General features: G+C 35.4%; 1 protein-coding gene across 2 annotated transcripts; it reads left to right on the forward strand.

Moving 5' to 3' along the window:
• The first annotated feature begins 14,552 nt into the window (after window positions 1-14,552).
• LOC139990949 (E3 ubiquitin-protein ligase MARCHF3) lies at window positions 14,553-18,180 on the forward strand. 2 transcript variants are annotated; one of them, XM_072010618.2, is made up of 6 exons: window positions 14,553-14,791; window positions 14,874-15,032; window positions 15,441-15,612; window positions 16,367-16,541; window positions 16,982-17,172; window positions 18,000-18,180. In XM_072010618.2, the coding sequence occupies exons 1-6, from the start codon at window positions 14,749-14,751 to the stop codon at window positions 18,178-18,180; spliced, it is 921 nt and encodes a 306-aa protein (XP_071866719.1). In that variant the 5' UTR covers window positions 14,553-14,748. The 2 variants fall into 2 exon arrangements, with proteins under 2 accessions (XP_071866719.1, XP_071866718.1); XM_072010617.2 differs by having other exon boundaries at window positions 14,555-14,791; window positions 17,985-18,180.
• Window positions 18,181-18,551: the final 371 nt, after the last annotated feature.

Here is an 18,551-nt window from a genome sequence, read left to right on the forward strand (position 1 = left end):
TATTTTTTAATTGGTCCTGTTTTGTTAACATGCGAAGCAAGTGTTTGGTCTCTGGCCAACCGACCTTCAAGTCGACATCGATCGATCGTAGTTCTCTCGAGGATCGTATTTTAGCCAGGTCCAAGATCGATCGTGTCGTACGGATGGACAATTGACGGATCGAGTTGATCTGCACACTGATCTCTCTGATTAGTCATAATTAATGATCGATTAGTGATAGTAACATTTGTTAAAGTACCATTTGTTTAGGCACATGTAAGTTATATCTTATCAAATAGAATAATTTACATTTGTAGCGCATGAGAAAACCGAATGATGCTCAATCATTGCACAGTGCTTTCTAACACGAACAGTTTGTCATTTAAATTACAGTGGCCGGCAAAAAAGGAAGTTTAAAATTCATACTCGTATAATAAGTGCACCACGTTAATAGTAACTTTGTAGTAAACAGGTTTTACCACGCTGATAGCGCTCACGCATTCTCCAGATATACATATTATGTTTTTTCGTTATTTAATTGCCCCTGTCGAATACAATTCCGCTTTCTACAACTGTGTCTTTCGTGCCGTTTATTCTATTCAACATTCTTTCATACACCACTGTATTACATCACTATACTGTTACGTTATTATACTGTTATTATGTATATTTATATGGAGATTTACACAGGGGAAATTTACACAGTTCGATCATCTTGTTGATGTATCTTGTTGCGTATCCTGGCGAGATGGAAAACTGATTTTTGAGTACAAACCTTCAATCAACCGATAGATCTCGAAATTACAGGTGATTTTAAAAAATGTAATAAAGTACGTAAATGTAATTTTCTTTACAAGAATAAATTACAACAGTTGCCAAATCTACATCGCATAAATTCTTATGGCCACTACATTGTATCCATCATCATTGCAATAACAGACATCTTCGTGAACCGGTTAAAAATCGAAGCAGATCCAGGAGAAATCCAAACCTCAGAAATTACGAATAATACGTATAATTTAATATTCAATTACCGATCCACTATAATTACCGCGGTTTTCAATATACCAATCGAAAGAATTCCATCATGTGTTCACAAAAAAAAAAAAAAAAAAAAAAAGAAACTGTAATTAATGGAAAGAGCAGTATCATAAACAACTACCATTATTCACAACTGCATTTCCTTTCGAATATCTTTAATCGATGAATCAAAGAGTATTTTATATCCCAAGAATCACTGAAAAGATCGCGGAAAAATGTACAACCATTATTCGCCGATTGAAATCTAGTTCGTTTAATTTCCTTAGAGAAGAATTTCCATTCAACGAATGGCAGTCATTTAATCAGAGAAGATGAAGCACATGCGCGTGTACGATCGATTTACTCGTTGACGAAACGATTTATATTTTACAGCGGATCTCGTTCACATGGACGAGCGACGTTCCGTATTTTTTTTTTTTTTTTTTTCTTCTTTTTTGTAGGGAAAAGAAAAGGGAAAGCGAAAAATTGAAGGGAAAGGGGATAGGATCAAGCAACCAGTGGTTCACCTTCGTTTCGTTTTAATGGGACCATTCCCAGCCCGGAATCTCTCAATTAAGGTAAACGTCTGCGTCTTGTGAACAAAGAACCGCAGACGTATTTTTGTAAAAATCACAAAAATCAGAAATTAAGACCAACAGGATAAATATTGATTTTTGAGCGCAGGATCTTCTTGGTCGTGTGCTTAGGATTAGAGTTTTTCACAGTTCGATCGGAGTTGGAATTTCGGGATTAGACGAAGTCCAATGCGAGCAAAAGAGAGAAAATTACTACGTTACGGACAGGATTAACGAGAAGTATGTTTATTTGAAAAGAGAATTTTAGCCGATTTTGCTAATTGCAGGCGATCGAGACTGTTTTAGTTTATTCTTATTTCTTACACACTAATTTGCCAACTACGTAATGATATTAGTAGCTTGATAGGTTACAACTTGTTCTAAATTTTTCTTTTCCTTATGATATTACATTTTCATGTCAAAATAGAAGTTGTAACGTATGAAAACTTGCTCGTAGAATTTCATTCGTTTTATCGTCAGTTACTGATACTACTTTACCAGGAAAAACTTGTAACTTGTGGCTTGTAGAGTTGCATTAGTAACGCTAGTCGCGCAAAAACAGCTCGGTTATCTATCTCATTCTTGCAATGATTTTATAGAAGCTTCGATGGCACAAAATATTAGGTCGTCCGAAAAGTTTCTTTCGTTCTATAAGGAAATGATGGATGCACAATATTTTATATTATTTCATCGAATTACGTATGATCCAGTTTGTTCTATCAAAATAAAGATCACAACTTTCGACAGATTAGGTTTCATGTTTGTATAAAAATGCATTGTTATAAAAGAAACACTTTTCGGACAACCTAATAGTTTACGACGTAAACCACCAGATTTCTGCGACGAAAAATGTGTGCCGCAGCTAAATCTGATTTTTTAAATCAGAATATAAAACAAACTTGTACAACTCTGACCAGCGAACGCTCTAGTTCTTTACAATTCAAACGAATTTTCCACTGTTTCAAAACCTGTAAACCGACGTAAAATTCGATAAAATCCACAAAATTCCTGGCATCTGTTAACGAGGATACGTAGAACCAGGGTCGGAGCCAAGTAAGGCTTAACTAAATAAGAGATAATGATCATCTAACGAGGCCTACACCAGAATCCAGCGTTTCTTACGTTGAGAAACGGGACGAGAGAACAAACAACCAGCGGATTGTTCCCAACTGGTGACGTTCATTCTAATTGCGAGGCAATCGTCGGTTTTTTCCCCTGTACCGCGAGATAAAAGCAAGAGGATCGCTTTTACGACTAACCACGTCCATTCTAATTGCGAACCAATCATCGTTTTCCGCAAAAGAGCCTCGTCCACCGTTCTCGTGGTCTTTCTATTCCTCTGTGTTTCTTCTTTACCTTTTTCTTTTTTGTCTCTTCATCTTCCCCTCTTGCCGCTTGTCTTTTCCTTTTCGAGAGACGCCAATAGGTCGGCTGCCTCCAATTAAAGCTTGTATTTAGAAGATAACGACTGGTAATTAATATCGATGGGCCTTCCATCTTTATCCCGTTTTCCTGACCTTCGATTCGCGTTTTTAATCGCCCACCAACAAATTGCTCGATAATGGAAATTTTAAGGATTTTACGAATTTGGGAAATTCGAAACGATTTGGCCCGATTTAGACTTTCGCGAATTCAAAGAATTTTGAGGATTTTACGAGTCAGGGGTGCGAGGAATTCCAGGGATTCCTCGAATTTAAGGAATTTTATGAACTAGGAAAACTTTGTAATTTTGTAATTTTGAGAATTTTTCGGGTCTCGCGACTTGGAGATTTGCGAATTCAAAGAATTTTGAGGATTTTACGAGTCAGGGGTGTGAGGAATTCCAGGGATTCCTCGAATTTAAGGAATTTTATGAACTAGGAAAACTTTGTAATTTTGTAATTTTGAAAATTTTTCGGGTCTCGCGACTTAGAGATTCGCGAATTAAAAAATTTTTGAGGATTTTACAAATTAGGGATTTAAATATTTGAAGAATCTTAGGGATTTTACGAACTTAAGGGATTTCGGAGCCGAGTAGTTTTATCAATTGAAAACTTACCGATTTAAAGAATTTGGGGAGATTGCAATTTTGAGATTTTTTAATTCAACGAATCCTTAGGCTTCTTTCGAATTAGAATTGCAACAGTTTAAGAAATTTTCGCGACCGTATTAACGTAAGCAATTTTACGATACAGAACGCCGATAATTTTTAAGAATTTTAGAGATTCTACATTTTAGAAATTACATGAAAGAATTTTAGAGATACAGACATTTGGAGATTCCAAGAATTTTATGAATGAATGATGTAAATTCTTACATCATTTAAAGAGAAGTTGTTGGCGAGATTAAGTAAACCCGGATAGACATTTTCCCATAAGAACTCTGGAAGAATGTTTTGTTTCTTTCATCGGTTGAAGATCGTGTTTGATACTATCAAGATAGTTATAATTAGTCGCGTTCGACTTCGAAACATGAGCACGTACGTATTAAGAAACTGGATGTAATTTAAAAGCCATTAAAACCGGGTTCGTCACTACGATTTTTCTCAATGGTAGGTCTAACATTAAAAGAGCATCTGTAATATCTGTAGATACTTTTTCAAAGTGGCAGGATTTATAAAAAGAATAAAATATACAATAAAAATATTATTTGAAGTCCCATTACTACGGTACTGATAATAGTACTCCGACAATAATTCTTGTACTAGACATTTTTACCATTTTAATAACAGTTCTATTCTACATTTATTTCCTATTTTCTATTTTAAAATGTACATAAAATATACAATTCACATTACCAGATGTCTCACTTCGTTTTATCACCTGAACTAGCTTGCTCATTTTTTATATTAATATTAAATAACGTTTCAAGAACAAGTCGAATGCTTCAGCGGAAGATATAACTTGGTACGACTAGTTTTATCGTAGGTGAACGCGTAGAGAACATACGAAGAACGTCGAAGCTTTTCTAAATGGATCGTATATTTTTTAATACATTAGTCGATCCAGCTGAACATTCTCTATCGTCGTTTCACATTATCCAAGTTGCTTTCAACTTCGCCATAACTCTTCTAGCGCAAGGAGTACGAAGGCGTAAATAATCAGATATTGCGAAGACCTGATGATGAAGAATTAATTAAACCTAAATACATCTCACGTGATTGCATCATAAAAATGTATTATGATACGATTTATAAACTATACTTTTATTTTATTATCCGACCCACATCACTTCGGAAAATCGAGCTTCTACTTGTTTAATTATCCACATCGTTAATTTAAATTAACCCAAGAGGAGCTCGAGCAGAAATAAAACACGCGTGACACGAAGCTGAAGGGTTGAAAGCATCCATCATTTCCTCAGTTATTCATCTTTACCCGTCATTTTCCATTTCCTTCATGCACCCTTAGTTATTCCTGGTTTCTACCAGTGAAATCTGCCTGGTGGCAGGCAAGGTGACAGGTGCGGAGTGCTTCTATAAATTGCGATCTGGAAAGAGGGAGAAAACGAGAAAGGGAAAACCGCGTGCGGATCGAGGGCCGCGCTATCTTTAGAGGGCAGCACCCATTGCACGTTACATTCAACACTCCACTTCAATTTCTCCTCTTTTGTACCTACACCCTTGTTCGAAAGCTTTACAGTGTCAGAACGATCGCTGTATGTATTTAAGAACTGCCAGATATCGAGCAACTCTAGGAATACACCAAGCATCGCGTTAACGTTAGCCTGACACTTTGTACGGCAAAGAAACCTTGAATGTTAATTAATAATCTTTGTAAAGAAGATTTTGAAGGAACGACTAAATTTACGTATGACAAAACGGTGTGGGAATAATTCTAGCAAATCTTGGTTGCTCGTTGCCACACGAGTCAATTTACACAAATTGAGAACTAATTGCATACCGTTAAAGCGTGTTAGATTTTTTAATATTCAATTAAAATGCAATTTATAGAGCGTTTTCATATTCCAGACGTAAGAATAATAATTCCCTAAACGTTAACAAATATCACAGTTACGTCTACTTAAAGCCTACCCAGATTAAGAAATAGAAAATAATTTATTCGTATTTTGTTACGCCACCGTCGCTCGCGATTCTACAGCGTCGCAGACTGATCGTCTTATCTGCCCGACGGAAAATATACAATGTATCGACGAGCGCATAGTTGTCACCAGGTAGCGAGTTCCAGAAACGTCAATTTCCGTCCGTTATTTCATGCTCGAAAGGAAGGTGGCATGCGTGATCATAGGTGGCATGATCCGAGCGTAGTGGCGGTCGTCTCTCCGAGAAGACAAAGAAATGATCGAAGGGCAATCATCAGTCTCATTTGAAGATTCAAACGACATACATCGAGAGGTCTGACGATTGAAATTAAAGTCGCTTGGTCTAACGAATTCATTGAGAGATATCGTAAAGTCGGGTGGAATTTCTGTAACGCATTCATCGCTAAATAATTTGTGACGCTTTTATTATTATATAATTTATTGTTAAAAATACAAGTTATATTAACCTGTTAATACAGTGTTAAATTCATTGAACTACCTCTGTTATCTTAACCAAAACAGGGGAACGACTAATTCATGGCGTCGATTATACGAATCCTAATAAGAATTTACGCCTCTCGCAACCGCGTCTCTCTGCGAACGGTCGTAACATATTTATATCTTCATAATATAAATAATACGTTGCAATATACAATGTAATAAATATATGTGATACATCTAACACACGTAAAATATAACTTTATCGCGTACGACGATATTACGAATTAAAAAGTTGCAGTTGAGAATGCACGTCGATTATTTTCCTAAGAATAATCAACGTTATAATCTGAAGCAACTTAAGACTTTTGTGCGCGAATGTACACAGTACGTATAATGGACCAAGCCGATATAACGTGTACTTGCACCGTCTGTTTTCGGTTTAAACGAATTCCTGTTCGTTCCATTGGCTTATGGTATTTCGGTGGAATTTCGTGTAGCGAGCATACGTCAAAGCTCGGTCGATTTTAGCAACGGCGTTCGAACACGCGAATCGTTCGTGCAAATTCCATTCGGCTAAGTATAGCTGTCGAGTGTCGTTCTAGATCGTAATGCATCGTTTCTTAATAGTTTTGCTCGATGCATGGACATCGACGTTTCGACGTACCCTTTCCGGTCGTTCTACCAGTTGCAAGCGATTTCGTGGAGCAGAAAAGAGAAGAGAACTCGAATTCCTTGAATTCAATCGTTATTTACATTATTCTTAGATTATTTATTTGAATTTCTTCTTTCAAATATCTTCTATGATCTTCTCTAACAGCGATGCTTTCGTTAATTTATGATACTTCAATTCCTTCTTTTTTTATTTTATTTAGCTCAAGTCTTAAATGTTATGGTATAAAATTCAGTATCTTTCTTTAAATGATTTTGGTTCTGAATAACCATGATGAAGAGATAAAATTTTTTTGCTTACTGGTAATTACTATAGATAACAGAAATCATTTTCTGGTTACATCACTGACAACAGGAATTGTTTTCGATTATTTGATTATTTATAATCAATTTATAAAGAAAAGAATTCCAGTAATTCATAATGGACATTCACAACCAAAATAGATGAATCTTAATATTTCTTGATTATTTCATTGTCTGAAAAATTTCTACAAGACTTAACTGGCTTCCATAAATAAATAAAAATTAACTTCCACTCGATGATCATTTATCAAAAGGTTTTAAAAATATTTGTTATTTTGTTTACGGGTTTCTTTTCCTTTCATTATTTATCGCATCAATCGTTTGCATGGATTATTAACGACGACAGAGAATAGGAAGTTGTTTCAATTGAATTAATTTGGATTATTTTATTTGATTAAATTACTATTTTAATTATTCGATAGTTAAAAAAGATGACCCGTAGATTGCATTAGAGCGGTTGATTTCTGAAGAGTTCAGCTGTTCAGATGTGTAAAAGGTCATTCACACTGGAGGATCGGTGCTCAATGGGCTCGTGTTGGCACTGTTGACCGAATGGAATCACGTAGATAAGTATATCGATTATGAATGGGCCTCCAGGTCCATTCAGTTTGAACGTGACCCAGCCTTGGTCCATCATCTAGGAGTCCGGTCGCTTTCATTCTGCCACAGTTGACAACTTAGGCTTCTGTTAGAACTACGTATACCTTGTTACACGTAATAATTGTCTTCGCATATTGTTATTTTTGATCTCCTTTCGTCGTAGAGTAATTAATAAAAAATTAATGTTAAACGATGTTTTATACATTTATGGGATATATTCGTATATAACGTAACTTCTGATCGATTAATATTTCGCTATACATTTGAGAAATTCCCATTGTAAGACCTATCTATATTAATATACAAAAGTGAATTAAAGATTTGGACAAAAGTTTGAAGTAATTCAATCTTTCGTTTTATAAACTTTTGACAAAAATCACCTCTTCAAATGAGAGAAAACGAACCAATTGATGAAATATATATATATCAAATGGAGAACAAACTACGCGAAGGAAAATAACAGAGTCTCAAGACCAACTAAACGAACTAAACAATAAATTAACCTGATAGAAAGAGAGCAAATCTAAATGATAATCTATTTGTCAAGCTATAGCTAATTTATCGAGCACACGGTACAAAGAAAGAAGGAGGAGCTAACAAAACCCCAACTAAAAAACAAAAATCCAAGGAAACAAGCTACAAGAGCAAATTAAGTTGATTCATAGATGAGATCCAAGGTCCTAACAGCGATCTAAAGCTCGAGAGATCGTGTTTGTTCATGAAAAAAAGATAACACGACTGGATTAACATCTCGTGTTGCACCACCAAATCGTTGTCCACCTAAAAACCCCCTCGTCCAACATTCGCGGTTTGATGGCCAACGTTCGTAACTATTTCCAGGCGGATTTAATTAATCTTGAACCAAAAACGTCCAGTGGGAAATGGTGGCCTGGCCAACCAGCTCGCCACCTGGCAGAAATAGCAGGACTGTGAAAATGCAACTTGACGTTTCCCCCTTGGTCAGCGAAGATCGGAAAGGGGCGAGAACGATGTAAAGGGAGAAACACGCGAAAAATAAACACAGACTTGGCACCTGCCCTCTCCATTAAACCTCTTTACACACCACCGTGTTACAATCCAAGTGGCATGAGAAAATGGAATTTTCCAAATTTCTTACAGAAGAATTCTTACTTTTCTTCTTATTTAGAATTTTATTTTTTGAGAAACTTTGAGTTTGAGGTCACTTAGAAAAAGACTGATACAAAATTCTAAAAATGGAATTAGTTTCATGGTTCTTAATGAATGAAACAGTTTATTGTTGTACTTTGTACAATATAACAGTGTGTAATTGGCTGAAATTTTTGCTGATGAATGGATTGTCAATCGATAAGTGACAGAAGAATCATCTTAGATCTGTGTTTCTTTTTTATTTTGTTTCTATCCTTTCAGAATATCCTGCAATTCTGTCTGTATATTTCTATGAAAGACTCACCTGAGTATTCACAAAAGAATAGCGTTTTTCTATAATTTCTAAACAATTGATGTTACAGCCAATAATAAACTATTGTAACGTATCGATATTCTGCAATAAATAGATATAAACAATCCTCAGAATTAAATGCCAGAATACGCTTTGCCATTTGTTTGCAATAGAGGAAGACATTCTAAATTCACGCTAACGTTAAACAGAGTCACTCCAAATATTAAGCTATATCCATCGAGAAGTTCCTACTTAATTTTACAATTTTTCAAAAAAGAAAAAAGCACAAAATGAATAAAGCTTAACTTTTATACTACAATAAAACTCTAATAAAACTTTTATACTATAGAAAATCAAACTCTAAATTATTCTAACTATATATATGATACATCTGACAATACAATTTAAAATGTGCCTAAGCTGCCACAATAGTAGGTGCCAGCCTACCTAATCTATCTGAAAACTTTCATCAAAGTTTGCAATAAAATAAAAAGAGCAACTTCCATATACGTCATCCAATCGTCGTGAGAGTTTAAAATTTTAAGCTGCTGTAGTTGATTAAATATAAAGCTAGCGAATTAATTTGCATAGCTAATGATATAATTGAATAATAGGATTACTAGTAATAGTCATATTATTAGAACACAATTATCAGTATTGGTGATTATGTTATAATTGCTAATACGAGTCAGTTAATTACCGTGCACACGAAATTAATCAACGGAAACATGGAAATTGGGATTCCGGAAACCGCTGGTCAACCGTTCTAATAATAAAATTCGCAAATTTAATCCACCGGAAACTCATTTCGAAATACCATGGACGCTAGACTGCGGAAGCGTTAAAAGCTCGATGGACACGCTGAAATCTCGTGTCGTGATCCGTTCATCAGGTGCACGCATGAGATTTCGGGAAATTGCTGTAATCGTTTTAGCCACGACGATTTATAGTGGCCACGCGCCGCCACTTCCTGTTCGAGATTTGTCCGACCACGAACCTAATTAGCCTTACCAAACTATATCAGAGTGAAACGGGTTTTCCTTATTATTTATATTATCGAATCTTCTTTGCTTGTGTTATGAATTCGAAAGTCATTCTTGCTCGAGGACATTCTTGCAATTTTACTCGCCGTCGTATTCACAATGACAAAAATTATAATCATTCTGTTATTATTTTCTTCTTTATCTGATATCGCTTGACGTATTCGATTCTTATTACTCTCTTTTGGTATCACTAATTTTAACTTGCAACGCAGTTGCTACTAACAAGTTTGCGCTTCTTGTTCTTATGAATACGTCGCGTTTCACTCCGTCGTTTTGCGAATATTCCAGTTCACTTCTTCGGGACTAAAACAGAAGGATATGAAGTGAAGGGGAATATTTACGAAACGACGGAACAAACCGCAAAGTAATTAAGCTGTCCGAAAAGTTTCTTTCATTTTGTAAGGAAATAACAGATGCACGACGTTTTTCCTTTTATATTATTTTATTGAATTATGTATAATAAATTTTGTAGTAATACAACAAGATATAAAACAGAAACTGTCGTGCGTCTCTTTATTACTTCCTTGCAAGACGAAAAAAACCTTTGGGACAACCTGATAGTAACAAAAGCATGAACAGAATCCATGGAACCACAAATACATCATCTGATCATCGTGAGAGTTTCAAGTTTTAAGGTGTTGCAATTGATTAAATGTAAAACCAATTAATTTGCATAGCTACTGATACAATTAAATAATATGATTACTAGTAATAATAATATTATTAGAACACAATTTGTTACATAACATAATTACTAAATTTTCCTTGTTTTCCATTAACTACATTTCACGTACTGGGTGTAATAAAAAATTAAATAAAACTTCAATCGCTTGAAATTTTATTTAATTTCTCTAAACAAAACTGGCAAACCTCGTTCCTGCAACGATAAATACCAAAAATTCCAATTCGGTAGACGAGAAAGTTACAAAGAAGAAACGTGTAGCACTTTGAAAGCCAGGAATAAATCTTTGAGAACACCTTCATCGATCAAAAGGACAATTATAAATTGCTAACCGTGATAAGTATATCTCTTTTATATCTTAATTCACCCCTACTGTTCAATGGTAGTATTTACGTCATGCGACAAGATTTTCTTGCAAATGCGACCAGGCGGCAGGATGAAGTTGCATTACAAGACTTGATTGCAATTTATACAAGATGAGACGTCGATAGCTAGCCCCGTACATGCTACGTTTTGTACTTTGCATACCATCAATTCGCTACGTGACACGGTTGCAAGACTTTTTCCATCACTGGCAACGCCCAAAGTTGCCAAACAAGATCATGTTTCTATGGGTTTGAATGGTCGTGCTTTCGATACCTAAGTGCATGCTTTCTCACGATAATTAGTTATCGACGAATCGTAGCAAGTCGATACGCCTGTCATTGACGCTATGTTAAAAGATTGCCACCTTCTGCGGAAAATCGCTTGCAAGTTGCGTGACTGCATTATATCGGTTTAGATTACACGCGTAAATTAGGCTTTATGCGCGAATCCCATTATCTCAGTGAGCAGATAAATCTGTTGCTAGTTTCTTTTTTCAGTCTTTACCGTATAATAACGGAATATCATGAGATAAGGTTGCAAATTTATTTGCGAACGAAATACCTACGTGGATTTTATGGGGTGAAACTTCGATGACTCAGATCACTCTGCGAGATAATTCCATGAGGTAACATTAAATGATTTTGAGGGAATGCACGGTTTAGCGAATATGCCTGTGTGCTGCAAGTGGAGACTTTCAAACAATTTGAAGGAAAATTTTTCTTTCTTCAAATCAGACTACAGATCTTCTGCCTGAAAGTGATTTACAAAATATTTCAAGTTCGATTTTGGCAAATGTAGTATACATATAGAAAATGAGGAAAGTTTATTAATTACTAGAATTCGGTAGTATTGCTATTAATATAGCAAATTATAACATAACATACAATATAATATTGCTCTGTTGTAAATTAAAATTTCTTTTCGTCGTTTTACTTGCTCTACAACGACAGCATCACGTAACTCAATATCGCAGGCCATTTCGAAAATTGTCTTTCATCTTTACAAAACTTTTTTAAATTACATAAAAAGGACAACAAATTAATTCGTACACCTAATAACTGTTAAGTAACACCTGACACATGCTATTAAATGTAATACGTGGAAAATCTAATTGTGCATGAGACACTCTGTATATTTGCTCAACTAAGATGAGCTGATACGTTAGGTTTATATATATGTTGAATAAATCAGCTCAAGATTCAATGCTAAAATTACAGATTACCTCAAAATTCGAGCTATGTCGAAGCAATTAAAAGAGACGATGTTATTAAGTTTTTATACCAGTGTGCACGTGACTGAATGCGATGACGGTACTGCGTGACTTAACACGATGACAATATTATTTGTCATCGCGTCAATGTAGCTCGTACAATCTTGTCTGACCAGGTTGCAAGAAACTGGATGGATCAGAACGGTTTCGCGAAAGCTTTCTTTTCGTAGTATGTATAGGGCTTAATAGGGCAACAATGGGATTTAATCTCCAACGAGTCGGAATGTGAATACAATGGTAATGTGACTACCAGATAGCGTATCGAGGATACAAATCTCCCTACAGACCGTAACTGAATCACCAGATTCTTTTTTCAAGCGTGAATGCAGCTTTACATAGCATTTGAAGTTTAACTAAGTAGATAAAAGCAACATTATCATGGATAATATCGCAACCTTATACTATCGAAACTTTTATATTTCTGTTATAACATTCTCTCTCAAGCGTGAATAAGGCTTTATTTCTCAGTGATCAAATTATCAATATTAGTAGGTATTATCAATATTATCATATTAATATATTATAATGCGTGTGTATTATCAGCATGATATAAGGAAATGTAACCTACATACATGAAAATTCATTTCACCTATTAAATATTCTAATATGTACATCATTTTGAATATCTTTTATGCCTCGTATATGACAAGCATTTTGTGTATTTTCGCAATTAAAAATTTCTCATAAATGCACAAAAAATCGACAATCTAATTACAGCATATTAACGTAATATAACGTGTTGATGATTCAGATCTTTCTAAAAAATATCGAATTCAACGTCATATGTTTCAACCCTATTTCCAAGTGCGAATGTGGCCTTACTCGGTACTTAAATTCCATGAAATTAACGCACGCAATGTCAGTATTATTATTATTAGACAGAAATATAGAATTCATGTTAATTCTTACATAAATTATCCACCGAAATTTACACAGTATTATTTCGTTTCTTTCAAGCGCGAACAGGACTTTAATCTATACTCGAACTCCAGAGAAACATGATATACGGCTTGGATAATGTTGCAAGACTAATATAACGAATTATAACGTACATCATGCGAATTTTAATATAAATCTCTAACTCGTTTTACACATTATTAACCTGTTTTTTCCCAGAATAAATACGGCTTTACTTGATTTTTAAATTCTAATGAATTACGATGTGCGCCTTTCATATTACTACACATTTTTTCCACATCACAGTATTACGCGTGAATTATGCGAAATTTAGTATAATCTTCTCACTTAAATTTGTATACGAACCATCAATTTACCTTTCGTAGGCGTGAGCGAGACTTTAGTCAGTAATGAGATGGTCGTTAAATCATAATTTCAATGGTATACCAACTGCAGAATTACTACAAGCTTCTACAATCTCGAACTATAATATTTAGATTCGACAATAAAACGCGTAAACCTTAACTCTACATTAAGCGCCATTAATCTTCCGTTGCTAAGCGCGAATGAGATTCTACTTAGAAATAACATAAATAGTATCGAATCGCGAAGTTGATAGTACATCGATTTTGATGTTACTACGTGATCCTACTATATTAAACTACGATAAATAAATCTGCAATTTTCCACTCAAGGAACCTATATATAATTTCATTCATTTCAGTTCTTCTATTTAGTAATAAAATACGATCGCAACATCAAATTACAACATTGATATTATACAGTTAATGTACTACAATAATACTACAATGAAGCTGTATTGTATCAAACTATGTACCATCGATTCGTCTCGTGCCAAACGTGAATGAGGCTTTACTCAATAACGAAATAAATATCATCGACTCGCTAAAATCAAACTAACGCGTATAAATTTCCGTTTCAAACTCAGCTGCCACTTTTCTTGTTCTTCGTACCAATTACCTCGGTATAATAACTCATTTTTCCGGTTGGCAAATTAACAAGTCATCGTTATACCGCCACCTTCGTTTCTCCCACGTGTGAACGGGGCTTTACTCTTCGGCGCTGAGTTTTACGACGACGAAAAGAGCATTTTAAATAGATTTTAGTAATTTGTACAAACTTTCTATCTCACTTCTTTCTCTGTAAACTTTCTCTTACTCTTGATTTCTGCCACGTGTGAACAGGCCTTTACTCTCCACTCTCGCTTTCGTTGAGCCTTCAACTGTCGCATCAGGTGCGGCGAGTTTCGTGACGGTTAAAAGATGGATTCACTGAGTCCGACGTTGCGGTAGGTACAAAATCACGATACGAGATCCAGGACGAATCAGTCCTGATGCACCGTTCGAAATAAAGCAGCAGGACTGATCGCGATCGCGACAGACAACCAGCGGCGAAAAATTCACGGCTCCACGGCCCGACACAATGACGCAGCCGCCTTTTTGATGTCAAACGATCAGCCTGATGACGACGCCGCCAACGATACAGGTTAGGACAACGATTCGATCGACCATCTCATGGACGCGGGCCATTCTCAACCCGTTTCGGGGCTCGCGTCATCTCGTTTCAGATCTGTCTACGGATAAGCAAATCCTGTTGCAAAATCTCGGTGGTAAACGATCGTGTGTCGAGGCTGTGACGTCCGGCCACAAAGCTTCTATCGAGCAAAGAACGAGGGACGAAGAAGGCGTAAAGAGAAGCTTGGCCGATCAGAAAGGGAGCGATGATGGTAGGTTCATGGTAATATGGAGCAGGTGATGATTTTTTTAAGTTTCAATCGAAGTACATTCCACACATCACGGTTTCCAAGATGTACATTTATTTCAAGATGTCAATTTCGTACATTTCTCCTATAAAAAGTCTATTAATTATTTTGTACGATAAGCTACACTTTAAAATAGGCAAATTGCAAATGTACGATATTATGTAAACAAGTGATCTGTTATACTACGAATGTTATTTTGTTTAAATTATTCCCTCGATATGAACCTTTCTATCGTTTCTATCAGTTTTCTCTCCAATCATCTTCTTTCCATTATTTTTCCACATTATTATAACGAGCACGTTTTACATTAATAATTTTATTATTTCCAAAATTATTTATGATTTGCAAAAAATATCCAAAAATTCTTTATAGAGTCTCGGGTGTCCGGAGATATTTGTCGAATATGCCACATGGGCAGTTTCTCAACGGTCGACGAGAATCGAGCCAGTTACGAAAGACAGAACCAACCTATTCGTGGAGTTGACAGTCAAACGTCGACATTATCGTCCTACGCGTATCTCGGCCCTTTGATCTCAGCTTGCAAGTGAGCTTATCGATGTCCACTACAATTTATCTGTCCGGCTAATCGGATTCCTACACTGCATCTTGTAATAACAGGAATATATAGTTTGAGTCACATCTAGATTAAGATATTATCAAGTTCGATCTACCGAATGTTTAAATCTTTTCCATAGACTAACATCGATGCTCCGATGCAATTATAAAATCAGAAATATATTTCTAATTTGCCAAGAGAATGATTCAGAAAATTTGTCTATGTATCCGTTAGTAGAATTTCTGAAATTGAAATTGTGTTGCATTTTTCTCGCGTTTCTAAAAATTTATTTAAAAACTTCTTACATTCGACGGAAATTTTAGATACTTCGAGCTTCTAATTATTCAATTTCTTGGCATTTTTCAGTGTTTAAGGATTTCTTATTTCCTCCTTTTATTTTCGATTATCTAACTTTCCTGTCAACAGTCTCGAGTAAGAATTTTCTTTCTTCCTTCAATAGGAATTATTTATTCAAACGAAAACAACTTACACGATTGATGATTCTCGGTTATACAATATCTTAATCCATTTATTTCATTCTTAATTGTTTAATTTTTCTGTCAATATTCTCAGGTAAGAATCTTTTCAAGTTTCAAACTGATTTACCAAATGTAATGTATTAATAGATTATCGATTGGTAAATGTTTCAATAATTCAATGAAATTATTTATTCAAACCAGTGATCGATGACTCTTGATATAGAATATTTAAATGCAATTATTATTTTGGATAAACGTGACAGGTGTCGTGGGACAGTAGCGCTGGTACACGTAGAATGTCTTGAAAGATGGCTGACAGAATCGGGTCACTCTAGATGCGAGCTTTGCGGCTACAAGTACGCCACTAAAAGAGTACCACGTCATAACATCATCCGCAGTGTTGTAATATGGTTCAATACCGTGATAGTGACTCGACAAGTAAGACATATTCATCGCTCACCATCCACCTAAAGATGATCCACATTATCATTATTTTATAAGTCAATTATTTCCCATAATATTCCATATTTTTATGAGAAACATCAAAGTCCATTTTTATGAAGTAGCATTCTTTGAAACAATTAATCGCACGCTATGATACTACTATCACTTTCATTTGTCCACTATGTCGTGGAGAAATTCTTTCAGAAAATTCATTATCCTTCTTTCCCAGAAAATCTTTGACGAAATCTCGTCTGTAGAAAAACTAATTGCAATTCAATTTTTGATTAAAAATGATTCTTTGAAGTAATACAAATGTTATGCCAACGTGTTTCTGAATATGCTCTGTTACAAAGCTTTTATTTATAAATTATCTCGAAGAATACAAATTCTTGTCCCAAATATAATTCATTGAAAGGAAAACGCTATATTTCCAGATGCTTCTAGATATATTGTATCTAGTAGTCACCACGCCACTAGCCCTGTTCTCCTGCTACATCTGTGTCCTGGCTCTAAGAATGTTGCTAAAACGAGGCCTGCAAGAGATGCCCTGGATGATCGTTGCCATGCTTCCCACTTGTTCCCTTACTCTAATCGCTTACTGGGGTTGGATAATTACTCTGGCCAGGTGTGTTCATTACCACTTTCCTTTCCTCCGTTTCTACATCTCACGTATTATATTATATTCCTCAAAAAAGAAATTCCCAGACCACACAAAATGAACATAGATATTTGTACACATAGTCCAACCATAGAATGAATCAAATTTGATTTCACCGTGGGGTTGTATAGTAACTCAGTCAAGTTCCAAAATGTTAACACTGGACCAAATCATCGAACCCTCAAAAACGACGGATTTTAGATTTGCTTCTTTTTACAATCACCTCAAGCATACAGATAATTTTGCAGAAATCAATATTAATTTTGACTTACATAGAAACACAATTATATAGAATTACCTACTTGAATTAATATCATTTGAATCATACAGATTTATAATACAGAACATTTATTACGCATTTTCACGTCTCACGATGATATTACGTTACCTGAAAGGAAGTTCGCAAGCCATAATCCATACAAATACTTGTATACATAGTCGAAGAAAATTAATCAGACTGTGATGGCGAATTCCATCAAACAACTCGCATCATCCTTTTTTTCCTTTCGAATCGCTTTACCTACCCTCGCCCCCGCCTCCAACTACGATATTGCCATTTATCCACTACTATAGCGCAACTATCATTTAGTGGCGTATTGCCATTAAATAAAAATATTATGCCAATTCAATGCAGATTTATCGTATCGAGTTTCGTTAACTAAATCACGCTCGTAATCAGGTTCTTATCTTATTTACCAGTCCTGTTCTATAAATCTATCTGGTTAATAATTTACCGATACAACTTAATAACCTGGTTAAGCGACCGTGTAAATTATCAGACTGCACGGGCGTAGATGGCGCCGTTATTGGAGGAGCAATTTCGTCATACGTTTGGTTCCTGACGACTTCAACAACGCTGAAACGAATTCGAGGCAAGAAAGGACCACCGGTAACCATCTTCATCAGCAGAGGCCGTACGCGGACGACGAGACGATGGAAATTCGTGACGTCACGTCGATCGATCGGTCCGAATGAATCTACACGCAAGATTTAATTGCTGGTAATTTGGTTTTATTAAAAGGCGGCTCTAATCGAGCTGGTTACCAACCATCGAGGACAATTAATCGCATCAAACTGCACGAGTTTCCACGTCGCTTCCGGTTGTCTGTTATCTCCGTAGGAGAATAAATCGGAAAGTTGATATAATTTATAAAAATCAGCTGTTAGCGTCATGTGCGCCATTATTCTTGCAATAGTGTTATTTATAATTTTGATTCATCTTATGATAACGATTAATAGTGGCTTGCTCAAGATTGTTCTGAAATTTCAAATAGCTGCGCTGTTACTAATAAAACATTAATTCTACTAATTAGGCTGTTACTAATAAAACAATTTATTGTACGATG

This window comes from Bombus fervidus, chromosome 9, assembly GCF_041682495.2.
Source record: "Bombus fervidus isolate BK054 chromosome 9, iyBomFerv1, whole genome shotgun sequence".
Taxonomy (NCBI): domain Eukaryota; kingdom Metazoa; phylum Arthropoda; class Insecta; order Hymenoptera; family Apidae; genus Bombus; species Bombus fervidus.